Genomic DNA, 22,940 nt, shown 5'->3' on the forward strand with positions numbered 1-22,940 from the left:
CAGATTTACGAAATACACGACAGCGAATTGACAACCCGCGTCAACCCTCTCACAACGCATCCTCGGGTGATCGTCAACAGGCGGTTCCACCCACAGTCAAAAAAGCTTGCAAAACCTGGAATTACACTGGCTCTTGCGATTGCGATCCGCAAGATGAAGTTAATTACAAAGAACATCACCGCTGTCGAGTGTGCAAGGCGGATCACCCGATGCTTCGTTGCTCAAAACGTCGCACACCAATCCCACCTCAATGACAACTAGGCCGAGTAATTCCAGACGAAATTTCCTCAGCGACCTCTTTGACCCGGAACGGAAACGGACATGAACAGTTTAAAAATTCAGCAGTTGTTCGACATTTAATTGCTTTGCAGCCAAATGCCTTCGGTGCCAAGGTTTTGGTTCCTACTTCGCTCTTGCTTTCGAACTGGAGAACACTGCTTTCCAATTATCATGATAACATTGTGATCGATTTTCTTTCGTACGGTTGGCCTGTTGATTATACAGCACACACTCCTCCTGTTTCATCATTGCATAATCATCCATCTGCTACGAACTTTGCTTCGCATGTGCAAACCTATCTTGACACTGAATTATCTTGGAATGCTATAGCCGGACCCTTCGATCATCCTCCATTTGCAGACGATTTCGTATCCTCGCCTCTTCAAACAGTGCCCAAACGTGGTACCTCGACGCGGCGCGTGGTTATGGACTTGAGTTTCCCTCACGGCTCCTCAGTCAACGATGGCATTTCTCAAGACACCTATCTGGGCGAGCATTTTAAGCTACGTTTGCCTGGCATTGATCGCCTCGTTGAATTCATTCTCGAGAAAGGTCGTAACTGTCTCATTTTCAAGAAGGACTTGCGTCGGGCTTATCGACAGTTTCCTGTAGACCCCAAGGACTATAATTTACTGGGCTTTTGTTATAAGGGTAAATTTTATTTTGACACTCGTTGCCCTTTCGGTTTGCGTTCGTCAGCTATGATTTGCCAACGCACGACAAAGGCGGTCGTCCATATCTTCACTGAACAGGGGTTTTTCGCAGACGTTTATCTTGACGATTTTTACGGCGCGGAATATCCATCTCTTGCAGCCCAGGCCTTTTCCTGTCTCGGTCAGCTATTCCAACATCTCGGCTTAGATTCTTCTCCTGCGCAGGACTCGCCTCCTTCAACGTCCATGATTTGTCTCGGTCTTCTTGTTGACACTGCAGCGTTCACCCTCGAGGTTCCTCCTTCACGTCTTGACGATTTACAGGCCGAACTCAAACTTTGGCAATCCTCTACCTGTTTTACTAAGAAACAACTTCAGTCCCTTTTAGGGAAGCTCTCTTTTGTTACCGCTTGCGTTCAGCCCGGTAGAATCTTCATGGCTCGACTCCTCAATAGTCTTCGCGAGTGCACGCAGCCAGCCCGTCACCGATACCCCATTTCTGCTTCTCTGCTCTCAGATATTCAGTGGTGGCTCGATTTTCTTCCCCGGTTTAATCGTGTATCGCTCATCAAGCCTTCCTCCTGGGACTTTGAGAGCCTTAACTTCTCGACTGACGCCTGCCTTTCTGGAGGCGGCGCTACTTGTCAAACGGAGTGCATTAGCTTTGTTTTTCCTGATTGTATTTCTCCTGCCAATCTTCATATCAACGCGCTGGAACTTTTCACGATCATTGTTTCACTCAAGCACTGGGCTCCTCAGTTACGCGGACGCAAATTCATCATTGCCTGTGATAACTCCGCTGCGGTGACAAAAGATGAGACGCTAAGCCACGCGCTAGATTATAAAGGAAATTCGATATCTCTATCACTAGTTAATTAACCATCACTAATCAATGATTACTCAATCACCCACGTTACCAAGACGACGCAACAGTTTGGGCAAAATGAGTTTATTGCACAGTGCGAGAACTGCCTGACAAAATACTGGACAATAAACAAGAACGCCAAAGTGCCCAAACTGGAGTGTAGAAAAAGGGAGAGTGAGGTGATTGAGGAGAATACGAAAAGGTTATAAATGAAAAAAGAAAAAATAATGGAAATCTATTAAGAAATCATTATTCTGGAAACATAGTCTGAAGCTTGTCCGCCATAGCTTGACCCGCGCGCTGTTTCTGCTGCTGAGATAATTCTAGATACACGAGATATGCGTCGCTTTGCCAATCGCCCTGCAATTTGATGATTTCCGAGGGAATATGACAGTCAAAGGCAAAAGTAGCCCCGCCCCGTCGAAAACTATGAGGAGAAAATTTAGAGGGATCTAAGTGGAGACTAGAAATAACCCGAGAAAGAAAGGCGCAAAATTGCTTGTAAGTAATTGGTTGTAGACCAGACCCCGATATAACTGAAAAAAGGGGAGCAGAAACTGGCCCGGGATTTAGGGATAAATGGCGACGAAGAGCGAAAATGGGGCAAAGACGAGACCCAGGGACCCTGGGGATGGGCAAATCTAGAGAACGTTGCTGACACTGAATGGTCTTGGTAGCGGAGACATGGATGTTAGCGCCCACAGGTGTAAAAGCCAAACTTGCCCTAGTGATGACCTTAGGAGAAATTCGCCGCGGGTTGTCTGGTACTAAATTGGATTTGCGTAAAAAAGTAAAAAATGCAACTAGAAACAAAGCCCACATAGCTGCGTGCAGCGGAAGTGAGAGATTGAAATGGTCAAATGCGGCGTGCAAAATAGAAGGGTAATAGCATATTTTCGACAATTTTCACAAAAACAAATGTTCAGATGAAAGTTCCAGCTAAATTGAAGATTATTTAGGATGAGGTCTTGTGAAATAATGGCTAATAATCAGATCAAGAAAGCAACTTCTATGGATAAGTTTTAGTACTGTGTATTCTAATATTTACCGGATAGCATATGGACATTATTAAGTTACAGACTTAATCACTTCTGAAAATCCAAGAGTTAAAAGAGATGAATTTTACATTTTATCAGGATTATCAATTTCTCAGGGTATCATTCAGTGTTGAGTAGTACATTGTGTTCTGTGGCATGTATCAAAACCATTAATATTCTTTTGCAATCTCAGGTTTTTGAAGTTGATCAAAAAGCTGATCCACAGGAAGAAGTAAACATCACTGAAGGTACATTTAACTCCAAGAAGTGAATTAAACTGAACTTTATCTTATGTAATGTTACAAATGTAGGATGCAACTCTCCACTGAAGGCATCTGTCTATTGTTGAAGGGATGTGAAGAAAAAAGCCCTTAATGCCACTTTCGGTAAAAAAGAGTAAATAAAGTCTGTTTGTAAGCAAAGTGACCCAACTAGTGGGAGATTATTCTGGCTTCCTTAGCATGAAGCAACTAGGAGTTTCACTACTCCCCCCCTACCGCAGATGGGATATCAGTCCATCACAAGGTTATCCCCCAGCATTTTATCAGGCTTCCCTGAAAATTACCCAGTACCCAGTTTTATTGTTTTTTTAGAGGGCACGGTAACGAATCTTGCAATCTGATTGGTTCTTTACCCGGTCAGTATTTTCCTATCTCTGCCCACGGGCCGCGGTAACGCTTTCGTGAGTCGCCGAGTACATCCCAACTTTCGTTGTCATTTTTCATAAATATACCTCGTTTTCCGGCTGGGCAGTATTTTTAAGCAAACACGTCGGTCACTACCTCAAGCCGATAAATAACTTATGAATCCTCTCTTTTCTCTCTCTCAAATCACTTTGGTTGACAGAAAAATATTGGTTTCAGAATGAATTTGTATAAACAATAGTGTCATTACGTTGGTTGACGAGCGGCCTAAAAACCGTCTGCAATTAATTTTAATCGTTCACAAAAAGTACCCAGAAAGTTGAAACGTGAGGTATTTGGTTACAGTTAAACTGAACGATGGAACTTTCATTCATTTAATATCTGAATTTTCTCGAGCAGTTTGTTCATAGTGAAAGAGCGAGCGAAGTTTTAATTTAAGTTCTACAACAAATATACGCTCCTGGTGAGTCTTTCCAATTCCGTTCAATTTGGACATTTGTACCTTAAATTGCACAACAGAAATTGAAGGAATTTTTTGAGAAAAGGCCGCATTACATTCCCTTGTGTCTCGTTGGAGTGTGCCGTTCGAATTTAGTTTTTGTGAAGGAAGATCAGAGTTAAACACGCCATTACAGCAAACAAACGAGCAAACTCTCACAACTTCAAAATAAAAAAATTGAATTTACTCACAATTACTTTCCTCGCCGTTTACTTAATGAACAGAGGTAAATCTTCGTACATGAATGAATGGTCGATGAGAGTGAATAATACTTTCTGTTAGATCATTAACTGATTTTGAAGAAAACATTGTTGTGACAGTCCTTGCCAAACTAGTTCTGTTGGTTTTCAAATGTTCCTACGCTTTTTTTTTCTTGCGCGCTCTCTAATTGACAGGTGTCAGATTGTGACAGATACTTGTAAAAATAATGTTTCAAAGTTTGTTTGGAAGCCTTTTAAATCACCTTTATCGTTACGGAAATGAAAATGTTTCGCTGAGGCATCTCTCTTAAATTTGCATCACCTCTATTTTAACTACATTTACCCACTCAAAAATTGTTCAGTTTATGGAAGATCTTGCCGTATTTACGTCCATAAATCATTCGGGTTCTTTCGGAAAGAATTTCGTCAAGTTTAAAAACAATAAATATGTTATTTACCGGCTAAGGGTCGGTCCGTATGGTGAAAAACTGTGACCTCGGTCTTGAAAATGCTGCCCTCGGCCTACGGCCTCGGGCAGTATTTTCAAGACCTCGGTCACAGTTTTTCACCATACGGACCTCCCAGCCGGCAAATAACATATATATACTCCTCTCACTACATGACTTTGTATATTCTCCATCAAAATTGCAAGTATTCTTCTAACAGAAGTCTGGGAGAAAATTATTATCAATTACATTAAAGGTTAACATAGCCAGGGCTCATGTTTAATTTTTATTTCATATAGTAGATGACAGCAGATCAAAGAAGTGCCTAAAAGATTTAAATGAGGAGCTGCTTTGCTGTATCTGTTGTGAACTGATGGTATTGGCACACACTTTGCCTTGCTCAGTACACACTTTCTGTTTTGGTTGTATCAGGGACTGGCTTTGGTAAGCCATATCACAGAGCATTTTTTCAGTTCTAAAGTCATCTTAACCTGTAACCTTTTAACCCCTAAGGGTGATTAGCATCTAATTTCTCCTTACAATGTCACCCTTAAATTACGCATTAAAGTTGTGACAATAAAGGAAACAATCAGCAACTTAAGAAGTCCTTGATTGTGAAACAAATTCTCCTTGTCAGCACCTTTGGGAATGTATAGAGAACAGTATGGAGAATATACACTGTGATGTTAGAGTGTAAAGGTTTAAGGTAAATCTGTTGGGTCATTTGAAATTATTTAACAGCACATTATTTAATTCAGAAACAACAAATTAGTCATAGGTCAAACAGAGTCATTATTTTATAAAAACTTAATAGTTCACTTTTTTTTTGCAAAGAAAAGAACTTTCATACAATTGATGTGTAATCTTCAACTGCAGAGGCATAATGTGTGGACTCTATCCTATTGGTTCTTAAATTGAGCTTCTAACCAATCACATTTGAGAATTTTGTTTCAGTTTAATTCACTAATGTGATTGTATTGATTGATATAATTGAAAGAGTGCTTAGAATAAAATGGAATGTTAATGAAGCAAAAAGTAAATAAGTTATTTTTCTTGTTTTCTACTTAGTCATTCAAAAGACTGTCCAAACTGTAGAGCAAAGGCTCAACTCAAGTCTGCTGTACCAGTGAAGGTGAGTGAATCCTTTACACCCTAACACCCTAATGATTCAGGGGTGATATTGCAAGAAGAAATTAGATGCTTGTCACTCTTAGGGTTCAAAGGATTAACAGATGAAGGGGTGATTAGAAAAGAGCCTTAAGGTTATTTTTAGAGGAAAACCAACTTTTTCTCTCTCTTTTGTGAGGCAGTACCAGACAATTTGAAAGGAGAATCTTATAGTTCATCATAAGTCACTTCTGGCTTTTTCTCTCCACCTCTTCAATTTTGCTTGCGCAGTTAGTGAAAGTGAATTGTATCCTACAAGACACTCTCATGTTATTTAAGGGTGATGTTTTGACAAATTGTGACATCCCAAAATAGGGGTGGGTTTTAAACACTGTACTTGAGATGTATTTGTTTGTCTGTCAAGACCAGTCTGTGTCAGGTCTAGATGCATTCTATTCAAGTTTAACATGCATATTTTTGCACTCTTATCTGTGAACTGCACTATAAACCTACTCAGTGACTCAATTCTTATTCACATGTAAACCATTTTGTTCTTCATTTTTGTGACATGTCCTGTATTTTGCGTATCAGAAACAATAATTTAATTGTAATGACAATGGGAAAGTGTTAAGCTTTTTTTTTGACCTTCCAGGTGCTAGACAATACAATAAACAAAGTAGCAGAAGAAGTTCTTTCTCCAGAGGAACTTGAAGAAAGGCAGCTAAAAATTTAGGTGAGCAGTGATTTGAAACAGAAACCTTCAATTTTGCTGTTGCAGTTAAGTTTTGTATTGGATCTTCATCAAATTCTGGTGAACCGAACAAATCTTTCTTATAACATTTTTCTTCTCTTTCTAACACAATTAAAACAAATAATTAACAATAATTATATTTCACCTCAGTGGAAGTGAACAATGGTGGATATATATGTACCTTGCCTCTTTGTGGCTCAGTTAATATCCACTAATATTCACCAACACTTTGGTGAAAAATTGGTTTGATATATACCACACAGAAACCAAAAAAAAAATGGTTCATTCCTGCCAATTCAACAAAAAAGTGGTTGGAAATTGATTTTGTCTCTTTGCCTGCTTGGCAGTGAATAGTACTTGCTGATCGCTTCTGAACAAATGAATCTGTGCACATGAAATGCACTCTTCACCTGTGTGGTATTTTCTGACAAGTGATATTTGTGAATATAAGATTCTTTGTGAACTGCTGTGCACAAAAGATTAAAAAAGCAAAATCAAATTTACCAGTATTAATTTTTCATGTCATTGCACTTTTGTTTATGGGAAACTGCATTTAATATTTCTTGTCAATTCTCTGAAACTTATCAGATATTTTTGTCTTCAAGATTCTTCTTGTTTGTTTGTTTTTAATTTTTAGCTGCTTTAGCCTTCTACATGTGACTGGTAGTGTGTTAAATAGCTTTTTGTGATGCTTTCAGTGCTACTGACTCCCACAGAAAAAGAGCAGCATCTCCATCTGTACCTACACCCCATACTCATGACCCCCTCCAAGGACTACACCCAAAGAGGCTGCTCCCAAGGTAAGTCTGGACAAGCTGTGAATTCATCAAATAGGAAATTTTAAGAACAAATAAGAAGGTTAAGTATGAGATGGTGGCTTAACCTGTTGTTCTCTTAAGAGTGACTAGCATCTAATTTCTCCTTTCAATATCACCCCTGAATCAAACATTAAGGTCATGAGAAAATAGGAAATGATCACAAACTAAAAAACCCTCTTGATTGTTAATCAAATTCTCCTTGTCAGCACCTAAGGAAATGTTTAGAGAACAGTAGGGAGAATATGTATTCTAATGTCAGGGAGTGAGGGGTTAAAGGTCTACAGCTCTGAGTTAAAGACTTGGACATGTTGCTGTGTTCTTGGGTGATACACTTTACTTTCACAGCACCCCTCTCCACTCAGGATTATAAATGGGTACTGCTGTCAAGGAAACCTGATGAAATGCGGGGGGGGGGGACTTCCAATGGACTGACATCCAATCTGGGGAGGGGGGGGTGTAAAACCAAAACCTAAAAATCTCCTAGACCAACCAGATGAAAAGAAAATAACATGAGCTAATGAGAACTAACAGTGAAAACAAACAAACTGGCTGAGGAGTGAGAAAACGTGAATGATCAGGCCACACCTGATTGGAGTTTTGAGTCTGATTGGTCCAGAAAGTGACGTAAATTATCTTGACCAATCACAGAGTGAAGTGAATAAAAACCAAAACAATCTTGGATCACCTTTGACATTCAATTCATAATTGCTTGAAAATGCTGAATATGTTTAAAAAGGTTCTTAATTAATTTGTTTGATTTTACAGGTCAGAGCTGCAGCAGAGCCCAGAAATCTTGCTATTAGTGACCCAGAAGTGGTGGAAGTTGGCCCTGCCATGTTTTCAATTCCTCAGGTACCCTTTTAACACTTTTTCCTCTGGGGCTGGTCATCATTTATTGTGGGGGGAGGGGTTGGGGTTGAGGGCAAAGGAAGGGATGGAGGATTTTGGTTGTGTTACCTGATCTCTCCATAAGGCTTTGCGATATTTTTTGATCCCTCTTCTCATTAGCAGTCAATTTTTCTATAGTCCCCTTAATCATCATCAGCAGTCCATTGCAGGCGATGTTGACTAAGAAACAGTTAAGTGCTGCAGGCACATTGATGCACTGCAAGTCCAGTGTGAGCAGCACAATCTACTGCAATGGTTGCATTTAAGACTATCAGTTGTTGGTGTGTGCCTCCTGTTGTGAGCTGCTTGATACTCCGTTTGCGACAGCTGATTCCCCTCCACCATATCCAACCCCATCAATAAATAATGACTGTCACCTCGGTAAGATTTTTCAATGATTTTTACTTTCCCAAACTTAATCTCACTGGATGCACTGCTTTTATTAGTTTCTGTTTAAGGAGATAATAGCATAGCACCTACCTAACTTAGTTGCTTTTGCAGGAATTGCATTTGAAATGTATTGAGAAACTGTCTTTAGACTGAGGGGTATTTTGAATTCATCAAGTTGGCATTGCTATTGAGGTATTTTATGCATGCAGGAGTTTTCATGAACAAGTTCCTTTAAGTATTATGAAAATGTAAATTGAATGAATGAATTACTGATATTATAGGATACTTTTCACCGTGCTCATGAACTGAGTACAGTTATCCTTTAGGTTCAGATAGTGTTGACCATTGTTAAAGTGATATCTTGCTGAATGCATTGTGGATGGAGATGCATTAGCTTACGCTTAAACTCAATGATATTTGAATTTTTTCATGACATTTTTTATTGTTAGGGAGAGATTGTCATATTCATTGAGCCCCTTTTTCTTGCAGACAGTTTCAATTTTGGAACAAAGGCTGATGATGACTGAGAATAAACTACGAGAAAGCCTGGATAACCAACAGAAAATAACCCTACAGATCAGACCGGACGAGTGGCGCAATACTGTGTCAGTATAAAGAGGCTTAATCATTAGTTAAGACTAGCCCCTGTATGGTAATATTGTAAAATTTGAGAGAAATTTTCAACAAGTATCGAAAATAGTCATGGATATAGTCATGGGCGTTAGTTTAGCTTGACTGTAGTCTGTTATTGGTTTAGAAAGCCTATGCCGCCCTCTTGACCAATCAGGTACGAGCCTTATCAAGATCGAGTGTGGAGTAGGGCCATTCGTATATTTCCAGCTATTCAGTCTCTTTGCCAGTTTTTTTCTTTGAGTTATCTTTGGCATTTTGTTATATTTCCTTTGTTAGAGCAGTTTCCAATTGAGTATCAAAAGTGATGCTGGATTGCTTTGGTTTTGCTTTACTTTGTTGTGTGATTGGTCCAGAAAACTCGTGTCACAATCTTAACCAATCAAATGTAAAACTAAAACCAATCATTGCATGGTCACTCGCGTTTTCCCGCGCTTTAAGGAGGTTGCCTGTTTCTACTCTGTGTTCTCATTGGCTAATAATCACGATAACCTTTTTTCTGATTGGCAGTTGTCATCACTTTGGATTTGGTTTTTCGATACTCAATTGAAAAGTGCTCGATGATTGGCAGTTGTGATCACTTTGGATTGGGTTGTAGGACACTTAGTTGAAATTCACTTTTTGAGAATACAGTGGTTTATATCTATGTGTAAATATCATAAAAAGTTACTAAAGCAATATCAGAACTTCAAGGAGGTAAATAAACTATTTATACCAACCTTTGCTGTATGTTTGGAATGAGAACTTGTTTTACATTTAGTCAGAGGTTGAAGTAGCTTTTTTGTGAGCTGATTTTATGTGCTGGTGTTCTCTACATTCGATGTTCTTTTGTGTTTTAAATTGTTTTAAGTTCAAATACGTATTCAGTAACTATAGATCTAGACTAAACAGAACATTATATGTCCGCTGGTGGATACAAGTCAATGATATTTCTCACGAGTGAGAGATATTGTCGACACTCGAGAATAAATTTGTATCAACCCACAGCTGAGTGATGCCTTCGAAGGGTTGTCAAAAAGATTTGGAGTGACCGGACTGTGATACAAAGAAAGCAGCACTAAAAAGTTTTATTCCATCATTGTCATGCTTCCATGCCTGTTACCGCCTTAATGTAACAAACCTGCCTTCTGTGTAGAAAGGGCTTATCTAGAGTTGTGACGTATAGGTTTTACATCAAACTGAATGATTCTGCAAAGTAAATGATTCTGAATGAGGTGGGTTCCGTCAGGGAAGGAACAAGCGATGAAAGCTAGTATCACCAAGTGAAGTACTAAGGTATGGGTACATGACATAGAGATAAGGGCAGTAAAGATGGAGATAGTGCTATTGGACTCAGAAAAAGGAGTGCAGGGTGCTAGACAGTGAGGTCAGTACTCGGGAAAAATTTTTAAGGGGGTCGTGTGGGTTTGGATCATAGAACGATGCCGAAATAAACAACAACATCTCATGCCTCTTTCACCTTCTTAGCGGATACTATTTTGTCTCTAAGTCCTAAGCAGGACCAGGAACAAACCCCAGTTTTTCATTACTGATTTTGCATCAAGACTATCATCTTTCTGCCAAGGGTCAAAAAGAAATCTTCGCCAAAGTTGTGGGGCCATCTTCATATATCAAATTCAGGTGCTTGTTTCTTAAAAGTACCAGTAACTTAACGGGCCACAAAACCTGTTTTATAGTTAATATTTAAAGTATAGAGAAGCGGGTTTGGATACCCTGACCAGTCCATTTTTAATATTTTGCTGATAGCCGGTTAAACTGTATAATTTTCAAACTTCTTTATAGCCCATCTTGATTTTAAACAGAACTGCTTTACAGGCCTCTTAAGTTACTAAGGCCTCTCAAGGAAAAGGCCCCAATCATTACACTTCTTAAACTTATCAATTAGACTAGCAAACCCATTTTGGAGTACTTGCTCCTACAATCAAGTACCAGACTGCAACAATCGAGACCAAGTGTCAAAGACTTTATTAAACTTCCTACTGAATGCTGATAGACCGGTCAATCTTGTAATATTTTTCAAATTTTTAGTTCACCCAGAAGTGATGGAAGTTGCGTCAGTAATGTTTTTATCCCCCCCCCCCCCATCGATTAATAACAACTGCTCCCTTAGTCAGATTGATTTCCCCTTTCCCAAACTTAACCTCTTTGAATGCGCTGCTTCTGTTACTTTCCGTTTAAGGAGGTAAAAGTGTAGCGTTTGCCTTTCAGCCTTCCTAAGTTTGTTATCGGAGCTTAGTTAAGTGGGCGACTCCTCCATCTCTTGTCCCTCTTTTTTGACCCATTATTCCCATTAATTTTTTTCTTCACTGATATTTTTCGACTCGCTGGACGGACTTTGCCGAAAATGAGGGACTGCTCGTAGTCTAGTGCTGTTATCGCCGGTTACACTAAATAAAATGCTGTAGTTTGGTGTGAAATTTTCATAAAGGTTTGAACTAGTTTAAGTTCTCTGAACTCAAATATAAAAGAACATAAACCAATGTTAAAAAAAAAAGTTAATCGTTAGCACAGTGACCGAACACAAATCAACGTGATATTCGTTGCGTTTTGTTTACCTTTTTCGTCACGAGACAAAATCATTTTCCAGATTTTAGTCATTTAAAATGTTTAGAGTATCAATCGATGTATTCTAAAAGCTCTGTCCTACTATCTTTTCTTCTTAAAATGGTTCAAATCAAGATTTATAAAGCAACCAGTATAAAACGGTCGGCGTTTACTCGACAGATAATTTGCACAATTTACTGTCACGCTAGCAAAATCACCAAAAGTTTGAAGTCCCTACGGCGGAGGAAATTAGGAAGGAACATGCAAGATGTTTTTGTATTTCTATGCTTTCGAACATCTTACTAATGGAATCAGCCGGAGTTTTTAATGGTCTGATCTGCACTTGAGAAATATCACCCAAGTAAGAAAGAGTACCTTTAACCAATTTCAGAAAGCTTTCTAACAGGTGCTTTAAATAAATAATGGCAAACCTCTGAAAAAACACCTATCAAAAATGAAATCCTTTCCCAACCCTTTAGATATCACACAATTTAGGAATACAAACGATTTCTTGCAGCATGCAGTGTGTTACGAGGAGCAAGCTTGTCACCTATTAAAATTTTCGATGTCGCAAGAGGTCAAAAAGAGGAATTCTACAGCTTTGATTATTGAGATGTCTCAATTATTTTTTAAGGTATTTCCAGAAACCAATGTGGTTTTATTTACTTACTTCAAAAGATAATAAATGGGCAAAGTTTGAGGCAAAACTCTTTTCCGATGCAAAATGCCCTGGACCGCTGTTACAGAGACTGCCACTTATTGAAAATAGTGTGGCAGAGGAGAATCGCAACCGAGCGTTTTTTTTTCCCCTTAATTTAACTTTCACCTAAATTTACTTGACACAATAACTGCAACAATTGGTTGTCTATATGACCAACTGTGCACCTACCCCTCCCCTTACCCAACATTAACCCCAACTTGTTATTAGTTGAGTGTTTTTGGGTTAGGGGAAGGGTAAGGGCGCAATTCCTTTAACATTGATCTTGGTCCACGAGCCGCACCAAATGCAATACGCAAACGAATCAAAATAGGTTACAACCTTTAGAGAGCTAGTTTCCCTTAATATAGGAAAGCAGATTTTACCTTTTCGTTAGTCTCTCGTCACAGCACATGAAAACCAAACATACGTTAATTGTTTCTCTCAAGCTTCCTTAGAAACATTGAAATCCAGAGCTGAAGCTATTAAATGCCGCTCTAGAGAACACAAGATCTCTTCTGAAGAGATCCGATTCGCTTCTTTTTATAGAATCCTGATTATTTCTCGTGTGGTGTCAAAGACGTTTCTCGGAATCCCGAACTCACTAAACGGTGGTAAATGTAGCGATGATAAAATGAGGTAGATGGTTTATTTCCAAACCTTCGTAGCATGTTGTTTTTCATGATACAGCGGGTAGAGCGACACATTCGGTCACGCTATGAAATCGATTTTACTACGCAGTGACAGAGAAAGCAGACAATAGGTGGATAAAATTCCAATGTAAAACTGTCAATCTCTGCGCAAAGATCACGCGATCCTACAGAGATCTGATTCGCTGCTTTAAATAGAATGCTAATACAAGTTCAGTTTCTCGGAATCTCAAACGAAACAGGGCTGTGTTTTTCTCAGCAATTCGTGATGGAGTCGCTTCTAAAAAACCTCAAAGAGCACGTAACATGTTCGATTTGTTTGGATACTTACACCAAACCCAAGGATCCGTCGTGGAAGGACTGGATCAGAATTTTCAAGCTGGTATAGAGGCAGAGCTACTAATTTGTCCCAAAACAAGCGAAGGAGAAATCAGAAACACTCGGCACAAAGATCGTGTTGAAATACACTTGGACCCTGCGGATCAGGTGAGGAGTTTGGCGACGAGTGAGAAAGAAGATGGAAATTTCCAAGCAAAATTTGTAGCGAAAGTACCAGGTACTTATAAAATAGAAGTAAAGATAAATGGACAGAAACTTGCCCGGAGTCCATTTTCTATTCTGGTCAAAGCACAAGAGTTAAATGTTATAGGCAAGTTGGACGTTCAGGGAGAAATGCTGCAAGGTCCTGCCGGTATTTCAGTGAACAGTAAAGGTGTTATTGCTGTGGCTGATCGGGAAGGTCACTGTATCCTGGTATTTGATGAGAAAGGAACGTTTGTGCGAAAAATTGGTTCTTATGGAGACGAGGAGGGACAATTAAAGAATCCAGTCGACGTCACGTTCGTAAACGATGACGAGATTCTGGTGGCAGATGAATGTAATCACCGAATACAGCAGTTGAATGTACAGACAGGGAACTTTGTGAAAAGCTTTGCAAAAAAGGGAAGTGGAGATGGAGAGTTTAAGAATCCTGCAAGTGTTTACAAGTGATGGACGTTTTATCGTTGTAGCGGATTTTAATAAGTTTGGAGACAGCGGTCCAGAAAGGCTGGATCATCCACTCAGCTGCGTTTGTTACGAGGAAAAGTTCATTGTAACTGAGAAGAATAATAACTGTGTGAAAGTGTTTGATGAGAAAGGACAGTTTTTGTACAAGTTTGGAGAAAAAGAAAACGGTGATGGACAGATGGATCAGCTGTATGGCTTATGTGTTGACAAACATAATAACGTTTTCTTATGTGATGGGAGAAATAATCGAGTTCAACAGTTTACATTGGAAGGAACTTTCACTGGAAAGACAAGTTCAAATATTCAGTTTGGATGGCCGTGGAGTGTCACACCAATGCTAGATGATCGGATTGTGGTCACAGACTACGAAAAGAAAGAAGTTTACATTCTGAAATGAATGCCCATTTTTGAAAGTAACTATCAATTCTTCGTAAGCAAACCTTTTGCGAATATCTGTAAGTTTTAATGTTTTATTAATTTACGGAAAACTGTGACATGTCACGTGTCACAAGAGAACTTGAAAGAAAATGGCTAGAATCAGCAACTTGCCTTCTAATTTTTCAAGGACAGTTTCAAAGAATTGTTGATTCATCACTTCAGAAATGTGATTGTGTGAGCTTTTATTAAATTATAGTAATAGGACTGAGTGGAGTCCAATTCGGTCTATAATCATACGAGTGATTGACAAAATAGGACGACTACGAACAGGGAGTCCCATTTGTCAATCACCAGTTTAAAAAAGAAACTAGACAAACGTTTTCATGAAAAGACAACGGTTCAGTCGCCGAAATGCGCGACAACAGCGCTTGCATATGACACGCATTGTCCATTTACACAGGCATGACATGTCAACTGTTCTATTCAATTGTCCAGTTACAAGCATGACATCTGCACTGTCCAATTGGTGCTCAAATCGAGCTGGTGATAACCAATCACATGCCGGAATTTTGTTATAGTTTTGACAGACCACAAAATCGATTTCAAACGAGATTAAGCTTTGTAACCGCTCAAAGATTTAGGAGTATTATTAAGGCAAAAAAAAAAAAACATTTCTGCAAAATAAATGTACAATGGCATTGATTAATGTAAATTGTTGATGATAAATTTTACTTATCAACTTTACATTCTTCCAGCATGTAGTTTACTTTTCCGTGAGCATATTTTGGTAGAGTTTTGGTTAAGTTAAATAATAGTAATTCTCTCATCAAATGAAGCATGCCTTTGTATCAAATTTTTAAATTAACACATTGACAGCAGCTTGCATGATTAAGCTGTAAACAATTCAACAATTTCGTAGTGTTTCGTTACTTTTGGAGGAATAACATTTAAATTGTTATTAGAAACCGTCTAAAGACTGAGGAGTGTTTTGAATGCATCAAGTTTGCATTTCTATTTAGGTATTTTATGCATGCAGGAGTTTTCATGAATAAGTTCCTTTAAGTATTATGAAAGTGTCGATTGATTGAATGAATTACAGATATTACAGGATATTTTCCACTGTATTCATAAACTGTTCTAAAGTGCTTATCCTTTAAGTTTCTATAGCATTGACCATCGATAAAACAAATATCTTATTGACAGCATTGTGAATAAATTTACTTGTTTGATTTTCAAACGTGTGTTACTGTGCAACAAGAATGGCTGCATGAGTAATAGATGAATTATCTTTTTGCTGTCCTAAAAATTTTTCTTTGGATGAAGAAGGGTATTTAGGATTATTTTTGACTTTGCCAGATTGCATCAGTTGAAAGCTAAGATGTAAAATTCACAAAAACCCCTTCTGCCTTACTTGGTTCAGTTTAAGAGCCAAGTTAACCAAGATGTTGAATTGCACATTTTGATTGTTCAGAGACAGAGCAAATCAGATGAAGTAACAGGGAGGACTGGAGAGGCTGATGGTTTGGGAGGCATTCCAGCTACACAGCCTCCCCTCACCACACCCCTAGAAAGAAGACATATTCCTCTACAACTGAGCATGACACTGGAGTAAATTGTGGGCCAGCTGGGTGTGATTATACAGTCTTTTGTTGTGGAAACATTTCTGAACAAGGTATTATTTTAGAAACCAAGAGCCCTGGGGTTGGGGACGGGGGATACACTCCTGTTAATGACCCCATCACGCTGTTATTCATCGAGGAGAATACTTGGGGTTGAAGGGGACCCATGTTAGGGAGAAAGGAGCGAAAGGGTGTGGCCTGATGAAAAGTTTACACCTATCAGCTATTAATCAATATCCATTTTAAAACACCCTTCCTTTAGCCTGGATCAGGTGCCGGGAGTGGGGGTGGGGGGGGGGGGGGAGGGAAAAGATGGTGGGGAAGCACTATAGTTGCTCTTTCTCTCTTCCCCCTCCCCCTAGAAAAAGGAATACCTGGTAGCGAGATGAGGTTCATTTCTGAAACAGCAATTAGCTATCAAGTCCATGGCTCCCGTCGGGAAAAAGGTCATGAACAGTCTTATATGAGTTTTTTGTTGTACAGAGACGAGTCAAAGATTTCGTGCAACGTGCAGATTTATTAGCTTACGCCTAAACTCGATGATATTTGAGTTTTTTACGATATTTTTTGGTGTAGGGGAGAGATTGTCATATTCATTGAGCCACTTTTTTGTTTGGAACAAAGTCTGACTAGGACTGAGAATAAACTATGAGAGTGCCTGGATAACCAACAGAAAATAACTCTACAGATCAGACCTAACGAGTAGTGCAATACAGCATCAGTATCTAGAGACTCAATCATCAGTCATGTTCAGAATTATTTTAAGACTAATTTTTGTATGGTAATATTGTAAACTATAAAAGAAATTTTCAATTGAGTGTCGAAAGTAGTCATGGATATAGTCATGGGTATTAGTTTACCTTGACTGTAGTCTGTTATTGGTTTAGCGAGCCTATGCTGCCCTCTTGACCAATCAAGTACGTGCCTCATCATGATCGAGTGTTGGAATAGGGCCATTCGTATATTTCCAGCGCTTCAGGCTCTTTGCTAGTTTTTCTTTTGAGTTATCTCTGGCCTTTTGCTATATTTCCTTTTTTAGAGCAGTTTCCAACTGAGTATCGAAAGTGATGCTGTATTGCTTTGGTTCTGCTTTACTGATATTATAGGATATTTTTCACCATATTCATGAACTGTTCAACAGTGCTTATCCTTTAGGTTTGTATAGCGTTGACCACTGTTAAAACAAATATCTTACTGAATGCATTGTGAATAAATTTACTTGTTTGATTTGCAAAAGTGTATTACTGTGCAACACTGTGAATAATAGGTAAATGATCTTTTTTGTTGTACTTAAAACTCTCCATTGGATGAAGTAGGCTATTGAGAATTATTATTTGACTTTGCCAGATAGCATCAAATGAAAGCTAAGAGTTGAAGTTCACAAGAAACCCTTCCACCTTACTCGGTTTAGTTGAAGAGCAAAGTTAACCAAGATGTTGTCTTGCAAATTTTCATTCTTCAGAGACAGAGCAAATTAGATCAAGTAACAGGGAGGACTGGGGAAGCTGATGGTTTGGGAGGCATTCCAGTTACACAGCCTCCCTCACCACACCCCTGGAAAGAAGAGATATTCCTCCACAACTGAGCATGACACTGGAGCTCATTGTGGGCTAGCTGGATGTGCTAACACGTTTGGTGTGCAAACATTTCTGAACAGGGAAGTATTTTAGAAAACCAAGCGCCTTGGGGGTGGGGTGGGATGCACTCCTGTTAATGACCCCATCATGCTAACACACATTGAGGAGAATACCAGGGGTTGAAGAAGGACCCATGTCAGGGGGAAAGAAGCAAAAGAGTTTGGTCCAATGAAAAGTTTACACATATCAACCACGGATCAATATCCATTTTAAAACATCCTCCCTCCAACAAGACACGAGTCTTAGAAACGGGGGACACGGCTTTTGGGTACCCAGTTTAAGAACACGAAGAATACACTGTTTTATATCTGTGTGTACATATCATATAAAGTTACTATGGCAATATAAGAACCGCAATCAGATTAATTAATTAATTAATTAACTATTATTACCGACCTTTGCTGTATATTCAAACTTTCACAATGCCACACAACGACAGCATCAAGGGGAAAAATTCCCTATTTTGTGCATACACTGTCCGAACAGACTGGGTTCGGAAACATCTAAATTCAATTGAAAGTACAAAACTTTGCATGCTGATCAACACAGTTCGCGTGTTTCGAGCCTACGAACGATGTGAGCGTGACAGAGATCCGCGAGAAAACAAAACATCACTTTCACATTCATTCCTCATATCCGTTATCCTTTTCCCTATTCCTGATTTTGCTAACGAGAAGTTACACCCGAGCTTGTCCGATCTTGTCCGAACGATTTCCGAATATCGTGTCGTACTGTTAAAATGGCCGCTTGGAGAGTACTTCAAGAACACTGGAAGAATCTTGAAGTGGTATAAGAGGCTTTTGCACACTGAAACAGAAGAGAAAAATGTTCTGTCTGCAGTGGGTCGAAGGTAATTGCTATGATCCATCTCTACAACCGGAAAAAAATCTTGCTAAAACCGACTGTCACTCGTCTCGGAAGCAGTAATGAATATTCAGATGTTGTTATTGACAGTGTGATATCTCCTTTAATGATCAGTCGTGTTCACGCTGAAATTCATTTCAGCAATGGAAAATTCAGAATTGATTGTAAAGGACTGAACGGGCTGCTAGTCAACAAAACAAAGCGTAGCTCTGCTGTCCTATGCGATGGTGATGTTGTTGTCTTTGGAGGTGCTGGCGTTAAAACGAAAGAAGGACAGAGTTTGTCAGCTTACGATTCGGAGCTTGTGTATGTTTTTAATGAGGTCTGCCAGAATGATTCTGAAGAAGTGGGCTCCCTTGGGGAAGGAATAAGCGATGGAAGCGTGCGAAGGCGAAGCAAACGGAAAAAGCCCGTATCACTAAGTGAAGGAGTGAGGTATGGGTACATAACACTCAGAAGTAGGGGTAGTAATGATGGAGAGTAGGGTCACTTGACCTAGAAAAGGAGTGTAGGGTACTAGACAGAGAAATAAATACTTTGGAAAAAAATTTCAAGGGGGTGATGTGGGTTGAGATCATAGAAATTACAACAACCTCTTGGCTCTTTCACTTCCTTAGCAGATACTGTTTTGTCTGTAACTCTTAAGTAGGATCAATATCATATCCCAGTTTTTTATTATTTTATGATTTTGCATGAAGACTATCATCTTTCTTCCAAGGGTCAAATATAAATTTTCCCCAAAGGTGTAGGGGCATCTTCATATCTTAAGTTGGGGGGCCTGTTTCTTGAATTACTGTCCCAGTAACTTAAGGGCCTATTTACACGGTACGACTTTGTCGCATGCGACAAGCTTACGACAGGCTTACGACACGAATTGTTTCGTGTAAATCAAACCTACAACTCGCTTACGACTCTTAAGTCATGTCGTAGGCCTGTCGTAAGCTTGTCGCATGCGACAAAGTCGTGCCGTGTAAATAGGCCTTAACAGGCCCCAAACCATATTTTAAAGTCAATATTTAAAGCCAATAGAGAAGCAGATTCTAACACCCTAACCAGTTCATTGTTAATATTTTGTTGATAGTTGTATTGTATAATTTTCACAACTTTTGAAACCCTCATCTTGAATGAAAACAGACAGCTGTACAGGCCTATTAAGTTACCAGGATCTCCCGAAACAGGTTCCCACTCATTACACCTCGTTAACATAACCATTTTGTTGTATGTGTTCCTAAAATCAAGTTCCAGACTGCTAAAAATAAGACCAAGTGTCAAGACCTAATCTGAACTTCCTATTGAATGCTGATAGGCCTGTCAAACTTCTAATATTTTTGTAATTTTCAGCTCTCCATGTGAAAAGAAGACTAAAGGCAGCATGGACGATAAGCAGGTAGATAAACTTGGGCTTCTGATTTAATGATTATCAAGTGGCAAATTACTTTTTTTATATCATTTTTAAAGAAAAGGCAAAGAGAAAACAAATTTACCTTATATCTTTACCACTGAAATTAAATTTATTGGGTTAAGGACAGGACAGGGCTAAGGACAGGTTATTTTCAGAGATCTAACCCAAACCATGGTTTTACACATTCAGTGGATCCAAGGCTTTCTCTATAACAGGGTTGTTGATTTTATTAAATTGTCATCTCCATCTACTGTCAGCTTTTGGCCCTCTTGACAATGTTCACAAAAGCAAATGCTTAGATGAAAGTTCTAGCTAAATTGAAGATTATTTAGGATGAGGTCTTGTGAAATAATGGCTAAACTTTGTTTAAATAATCAGATCAAGAAAGCAGCTTCTATAGATAAGTTTTAGTACCATGTATTCTAATATTTACCAGGTAGCATATGGACATTATTAAGTTACAGACTTAATCACTTCTGAAAATCCAAGAGTTAAAAGAGATGAATTTTACATTTTATCAGGATAATCAATTTCTCAGGGTATCATTTATACATTGTGTTCTGTGGCATGTATCAAAACCATTAATATTCTTTTCCAATCCCAGGTTTTTGAAGTTGATCAAAAAGCTGATCCACAGGAAGAAGTAAACATCAGTGGAGGTACATTTAACTCCAAGAAGTGAATTAAACTGAACTTTATCTTATGTAATGTTACAAATGTAGGATGCAACTCTCCACTGAAGGCATCTGTCTATTGTAGGGATGTGAAGAAAAAAGCCCTTAATGCCACTTTTGATAAAAAAGAGTAAATAAAGTCTGTTTGCAAGCAAAGTGGCCCAACTAGTGGGAGATTATTCTGGCTTCCTTAGCATGAAGCAACTAGGAGTTTCACCACTCCCCCCCTAGATGGGATATCAGCTCATCACAAGGTTACCCCCCAGTATTTCATCAGGCTTCCCTGAAAATTATCCAGTACCCAGTTATACTCCTCTCACTTTCGATTTAATGCTACATGACTTTGTATATTCTCCATCAAAATTGCAAGTATTCCTCCAACTGAAGTCTGGGAGAAAATTATTATCAATTGCATTAATGGTTACATAGCCAGGGTTCATGTTAAATTTTTATTTCATTTAGTAGATGACAGCAGATCAAAGAAGTGCTTGAGAGATTTAAATGAGGAGCTACTTTGTTGTATCTGTCGTGAACTGATAGTATTGGCACACACTTTGCCTTACTCACACACTTTCTGTTTTGGTTGTATCAGGGACTGGCTTTGGTGAGACATATCACAGAGCATTTTTTTAGTTCTAAAGTCAAAGGGTGATAAGCATCTAATTTCTCCTTACAATATCACCCTTAAATCACGCATTAAAGTTGTGAGAATAAAGGAAACGGTAATTGTGAAGAAGAGCTCCCCAAAAAACCTGTCGGCCGACTGTCGGTCAACTGTCGGCCGACAGGTTACCGACTGTCTACCGACAGCTAACCAACAGGTTACCGACAGGTTAAGAAAAAAGAAAAATTGTGTTAAAAACGAACAGTTAACATGACATAACAATCCGTAATGGTGATGTATGACTCGACAGACTTCACCTACTTACCGATCGACGGCAAAGTTGAAAGTATGTAAAGAAACGTTTCTTCCAAAATGTTGTTATCAGATGCGTATAGGATATATCACTTGCGTAATTTACAACACACCAGACAATCTAAGAATCGCATTGGAAGATAATTTAATCGAAAAACTCGGCCAAAAACTCTGATAACCATAAGCTACGTATCAATACAAACACTTTCGTTCAAATCGCCCAACAATGCAACGCTGCCTCTTATGGTATGTTATGTATCAATAATGTTTACCTTGTGCATTTGTGTTGCTTACATCGTCCTCTATCTTGCAGGTTTGGGATGAATTGCTATTTCCAATTTCAAGTTTAATAAATGATACAACTGTGAATCTTTTTACTCGTTATGTTAAGTAATAAATTACTATACGCAACAATTCGATAATTAGACTTGGATGCGTGATGCGATAATTGATTTAGGTGCGCGCTGCTAAAATCACGATTCTACGAGTGAAGTATCTTGTATATTTCACCACTCACAAAACGGCTCCTTTAGGAGCCACCAAATCTTGAAAGTCAATTGTCAACGTATTACACATGTTGGATGTTGTATCAAGTGAAAACCGAGAGAAAACATTAAGGTTTGTGTTAATGTTTCACGGACAAGCTACCGACAAGCTACCGACAGGTTACCGACACATTACCAACAGTCGGCCGACTGTTGTCCGACTGTCGGTCCACTGTCGGCCGACAGGTAGCCTATATTTCGGGCAAAATCTGTCGGCCGTCTGTTGGCCAACTGTCGGCCGACAAACGGCCGATAGTCGGCCGACTGTCGGCCGACAGACGACCAACTGTCGGCCGACAGTTGACTAACAGTCGGCCGACAGGTTTTTTGGGGAGCTCTTCTTCACAATTACCAAGGAAACAACCAGCAACGTAAGAAGTATTTGATTGTGAAACAAATTCTCCTTGTCAGCACCTTTGGGAATGTATAGAGAACAGTATGGAGAATATGCACAGTGATGTTAGGCTGTAAATGTTTAAGGTAAATCTGTTTGGTCATTTGAAATGATTTGACAGCACATTATTCAACCACACACAATAGTAGGATGTTTTGATTAAGAAATAACAAAATAATCATAGGTCAAACAGAGGCTCTATTTTATAAAAACTTATTAGTTCACTTGTTTTTGTGAAGAAAAGAACCTTCATACAATTGATGTGTAATCTTCAATTACAAAGGCATAATGTGTGGACTCTATCCTATTGGTTCTTAAATTGAGCTTCTAACCAATCACATTTGAGAATTTTATTTCAGTTTGATTCACAAATGTGATTGTATTGATTGATATAATTGAAAGAGT

The 22,940-nt window shown here is 38.9% G+C and overlaps 5 protein-coding genes across 5 annotated transcripts; 4 read left to right on the forward strand and 1 right to left on the reverse strand.

Annotated features, from left to right (window-relative positions):
• Nucleotides 1-257: 257 nt before the first annotated feature.
• On the forward strand, nt 258-1,822 carry LOC136284217 (uncharacterized; the record flags this gene model as incomplete). Its single annotated transcript, XM_066174066.1, has 1 exon — nt 258-1,822. A coding segment is annotated over one exon (1,554 nt), but the record flags the coding sequence as incomplete, so codon positions are not given.
• A 224-nt stretch (nt 1,823-2,046) lies between these two features.
• On the reverse strand, nt 2,047-2,637 carry LOC136276978 (uncharacterized; the record flags this gene model as incomplete). Its single annotated transcript, XM_066158511.1, has 1 exon — nt 2,047-2,637. A coding segment is annotated over one exon (591 nt), but the record flags the coding sequence as incomplete, so codon positions are not given.
• Nucleotides 2,638-2,649: 12 nt separating this feature from the next.
• Nucleotides 2,650-9,104, forward strand: LOC131794970 (peroxisome biogenesis factor 10-like). The gene is made up of 6 exons (XM_066174067.1): nt 2,650-2,679; nt 3,028-3,082; nt 4,923-5,067; nt 5,692-5,755; nt 8,065-8,151; nt 9,027-9,104. The coding sequence occupies exons 1-6, from the start codon at nt 2,650-2,652 to the stop codon at nt 9,102-9,104; spliced, it is 459 nt and encodes a 152-aa protein (XP_066030164.1).
• Nucleotides 9,105-13,404: 4,300 nt separating this feature from the next.
• On the forward strand, nt 13,405-14,503 carry LOC136284218 (E3 ubiquitin-protein ligase TRIM71-like). The gene is made up of 2 exons (XM_066174068.1): nt 13,405-13,975; nt 14,109-14,503. Exons 1-2 carry the CDS (start codon nt 13,405-13,407, stop codon nt 14,501-14,503), a joined length of 966 nt encoding a protein of 321 aa, XP_066030165.1.
• A 3,987-nt stretch (nt 14,504-18,490) lies between these two features.
• Nucleotides 18,491-22,409, forward strand: LOC136276864 (uncharacterized). The gene is made up of 3 exons (XM_066174740.1): nt 18,491-19,039; nt 19,946-19,991; nt 20,611-22,409. Exons 1-3 carry the CDS (start codon nt 18,600-18,602, stop codon nt 20,686-20,688), a joined length of 564 nt encoding a protein of 187 aa, XP_066030837.1. The 5' UTR covers nt 18,491-18,599; the 3' UTR covers nt 20,689-22,409.
• The last annotated feature ends 531 nt before the right edge of the window (nt 22,410-22,940 follow it).

The sequence above is a fragment of the Pocillopora verrucosa genome, chromosome 11, assembly GCF_036669915.1.
Source record: "Pocillopora verrucosa isolate sample1 chromosome 11, ASM3666991v2, whole genome shotgun sequence".
Taxonomy (NCBI): Eukaryota; Metazoa; Cnidaria; class Anthozoa; order Scleractinia; family Pocilloporidae; genus Pocillopora; species Pocillopora verrucosa.